Source organism: Merops nubicus, unplaced genomic scaffold (assembly GCF_000691845.1).
Source record: "Merops nubicus isolate BGI_N331 unplaced genomic scaffold, ASM69184v1 scaffold50051, whole genome shotgun sequence".
In the NCBI taxonomy this organism is placed as follows: Eukaryota; Metazoa; Chordata; class Aves; order Coraciiformes; family Meropidae; genus Merops; species Merops nubicus.
Window position 1 is genome coordinate 1 of NW_008588622.1, and position 3,618 is coordinate 3,618.

General features: G+C 45.1%; 1 protein-coding gene across 1 annotated transcript; it reads right to left on the minus strand.

Annotated features, from left to right (window-relative positions):
- Positions 1–9: 9 nt before the first annotated feature.
- Positions 10–3,618, minus strand: LOC103781580 (vesicular glutamate transporter 2-like; the record flags this gene model as incomplete). The annotated part of the gene is made up of 2 exons (XM_008949306.1): positions 3,339–3,618; positions 10–368 (listed from the first exon to the last, which is right to left on the minus strand). Coding segments are annotated over exons 1-2 (445 nt in total), but the record flags the coding sequence as incomplete, so codon positions are not given.

A 3,618-nucleotide genomic window follows, 5' to 3' on the forward strand; every position in this document is an offset into this window, starting at 1 on the left:
CCCGCGGGCTCAACCGAGCGGGAAACGCCGCGAAACCGTCGGAGCTCGTCACTGAGGTGCTTGACCTGGGAGTTGTACCGGGAGGACGTGGGATTTGCGAGGGAAGGGTTCCCACCTCTTTAATAACTTTTCCTCCGCGGTGTATGGTGCTGTTATTGACCATGTCCACGATGGCCACTCCCAGGTTACACCGGATCCCGAAGGAGATGCAGAATCCCAGTCCGCTCATGATGGCAATGATGTACCTGCGGGGCAGCCCGAAGCAGGTACAGTCGCACAGCGGGGCTTTCTTCTCGGGCACTTCCATGGGTTTCCCATCTTCCGTCAGCTCGATGGTGTCCCCGGGCTTCTGCCTCTTCTCTAGGACTCTGCCCAACACAAGAAGGGAAAGTCAAGCCCGGTCAGCCACTCCGGGCTGCTGAAGCCTTAAATTCCCCGCTCCCCCCGCCCTTTCGGCTTGTTTTGGATTGATTTGAGGATTTACTCCTTGTTTTCCATTCACCTTCAACTGTTCCTTGGCAATGACCTGTGGGAGTCGGGATTAGTCATCCCCAGCTCCCCCCGCCGCCCCGCCGCAGGAGCCCAGGGAGGAGCTCTAGCTGAGACTTGCTCATCTATCATTAAAGACTTCTGCTGAACTATGTAGGACGCAGCAAGAAGGCATCATCTGTAACCACTGCAGAGGCGCCATGTTGGTGTGCCTCGTGTGGGGCGTAGTGTGGAAACCGAAACGGGCTTTTGGGGACGGTTTTATCTCCCCCTTGCTGTATTAGGGACACCGAGGGGGATCATCTCGGTGTGCATCTCGCCTCAGGTCTGGGAACAAAAGGAATCTTATCAGAAAGGGAGGGGCGGCGATATTGCCACTTATTTTCGCTTTGCAAAATGGCTGTCACATGCAGTGGAGGAAAACATGACCGTCTTCAGAGAACTGGCATCTCCGAAGAAGTCTTCCCAAAAGATCGCATCTGCTCAGCTACACGTTGGGAGCGTGTGATCTCTTAGCAGGTTTAACCTTCCCAGAGCAGCTTTAAGATCGATCTCGTTGCCCTCACCCCCATGTTTTCACAAGAGAATCCTATCTCCTAGTAAACAATGTGCAGGAATCTGAAGCGGAATGCTCTTTTGCAGCTATCAACAGAAAAATACCGAAAAAAAACCCCTCACGCTACCATCCACGAAAGGTGACTTAGAACATTTAATTTTATTTCTTCTTTGGTGGAAAAGCTTTAAAAATGCCGTGTCGGTAGTAAGAAAAATCGGGTTTGTGGAGCGAGTGTCCCATGCTGAATCGCTGAATCTTCTTTTGTAGTCACTAAGATATTTAAAGGACAGGAAACCTGACGGCTGCCACCCCAGCTCCGCCGTCCTGAGGAGCGAATGACAGGTGACCGTTCCCCGGGACTCCGGGCTCTCCTACCGCTGCTCCAGGAGCGTTTTCTCACGTCAGAAATTCTCCTCGAAGGAGCATCTCTTTGAGGTTAACTCATCCGGCTAATGGGGCTGTAACAATTAGCAGAATAAGGCTCAAAAGGTTCTCCGTCTTTTGAAGAAAATTTAGGGTTTTTTTTCTCCAATAGTTACTCGTTTGAAATTCTCCCGATTTTTCTTTCCTGGAAGAATTATTCCCACGCTACAAGACCACAGCATAAAGAAATGCCTTAAAGTTGCAAATAAAATAAAACATCGTGGTTTTCTGGGGAAAATTCGTTCGTGCGAATAATGGATGGTGTAGAAGTGTTTTCTCCCTGAGTGGGCTTCTTGTCTTCGAGAAGACACTAGAAATCAATGTGTAAGGGACAGGAAAAATATTTTAATTCTAAGAATCGGAAACAAAATGCTTGAGTCCCGTGCGTTGAAAAGACAGGAAATTTGTTAATTTTGTTAATCAAAGGGGAGAGTTCAAAGGGAGTTTTGCTGGGAAACACCGTTTCTCCATTATTCACAGCGTGACTGTATAAAAAGCAGTAGATATGATTCTTTTGTTTATACGTTGTAGAGTCTTCTAGGGTGGAAAAGAATATTATTTCATTAATTATATCTATAGAAATTACTCTGGATTATATTTTTTAAAAAAATTTTCTGATCACTGAAAATGACTTCAATGTGATCAAAACGTGAAGGATGTTCACTGCGTTGTTGATGGCTTTGGTTTTGCTCTTGGCTTTTCAAAACTGGACCCTTCCTACTAAAATGGAAATTTTAATTTTGTCTTTATCACTTCAGTGACATGTCCCCTTCCCCGAAAATGGCAGCAGAAGTTGTGACTCATGCTGTGGAACAGCCTTGTGCCTGTGCCCAACACTGCCGCATAGGTATGGAAATAAGACTTTTACGTGACCTATCCTAGGCAGATAAATCCGCAGTTGCCTTTAATCTTTAATTCGAACAAGAAAAAAAAAAAAAAAAAAAAAAAAAAAAAAACCACACAAAACCAAACCAAAACCCAAACCCAAAACAACAAAAACAACTCACAACAACACAACCCAAACCAAAACAAACAACAGCTTCGGGGTAATTTCTAGCAAAGGTGACAATCGAAAATACGCTGGATTTTCATAAGATTATTTTCAAACGTCCTGGAGGTCACTAAAGTCTCCAGACTGGTGGAGCACGATGTGTCAACTTCAGTGCCTACACTGCTTAGGTATGCGAGAATTTGGGCTTGTTTGTCTGTGTGTACAGGGCTGAAATGTTCCGTACGCATAGAAACGTACTGTTGAGTGATGCTTTTGAGTTTAGCCATTGCAGTTGTGTATTACTTATAAGACGAGTGGATGGTTCTCAAGGCAGGGGGATAAATAATTAAATACATCCCTCTCTATGTTTCAGCTTCAGGAAAAAAAAAAAAAAAAATCATTCGGGTATCAATTATGTATACATCTCCATGTTTATTTTCCTCTGACGACGAATTACACAAGGGACGGGACTAATCAAAACCAGGAAATATTATTATTACTATTTTTTAATGATTGGTAAATGCAGGGGGAAAGATCCTGTGACTGCATTGCAAAATTAACACAGAATAAAAATACAGGAAGCTGCTCTCTTCTGATTATGATTTCAAGATGGGATCCTGGTTTTGTGGAGAAAGATGGAGTAATCTTTCTCTACATATTTACTGACACCATCTACGAATCAGATAGAGAAGTTACAAGGGTGCCATATTCAGAAGCTTTAGCTCTAATTTCCAGATTTTATCAGCAGTATCTCAACAGCTCCCAGCCCCTCCACCACCAAGCTCCCCAAAGCATTCGACCTATTTCAGCAGCTGGCGGTTAAGAGGAGCTTCCAATTATTTCTAGGAAGTAGAGTCCTATAAGAGGTCTCAGTCTTACCTGTAGAGTTGGCCAAGCGATTTTCCAGCAAAATTCTTCAATCCCTCCTTGCCAGGGGTCAAAATCCTTTGTTTTACCGACTCCATTCCTGCAGGGATGCTCGCTGGATTCTGCTCTGCTCTGAATAGGGCACTGCTACGAGCGACGGTGGTTCATATTGGTTTAATCTCCTAACTTTTCCCCCTCATTAAATGGCTATCAGTGCACCTTCGGGTAAAGCAGAGCGAGAGGAAGAGTACGCGCGTGTGTGAGAGAGGGAGAGGGAGAGCCGGCGTGCGGA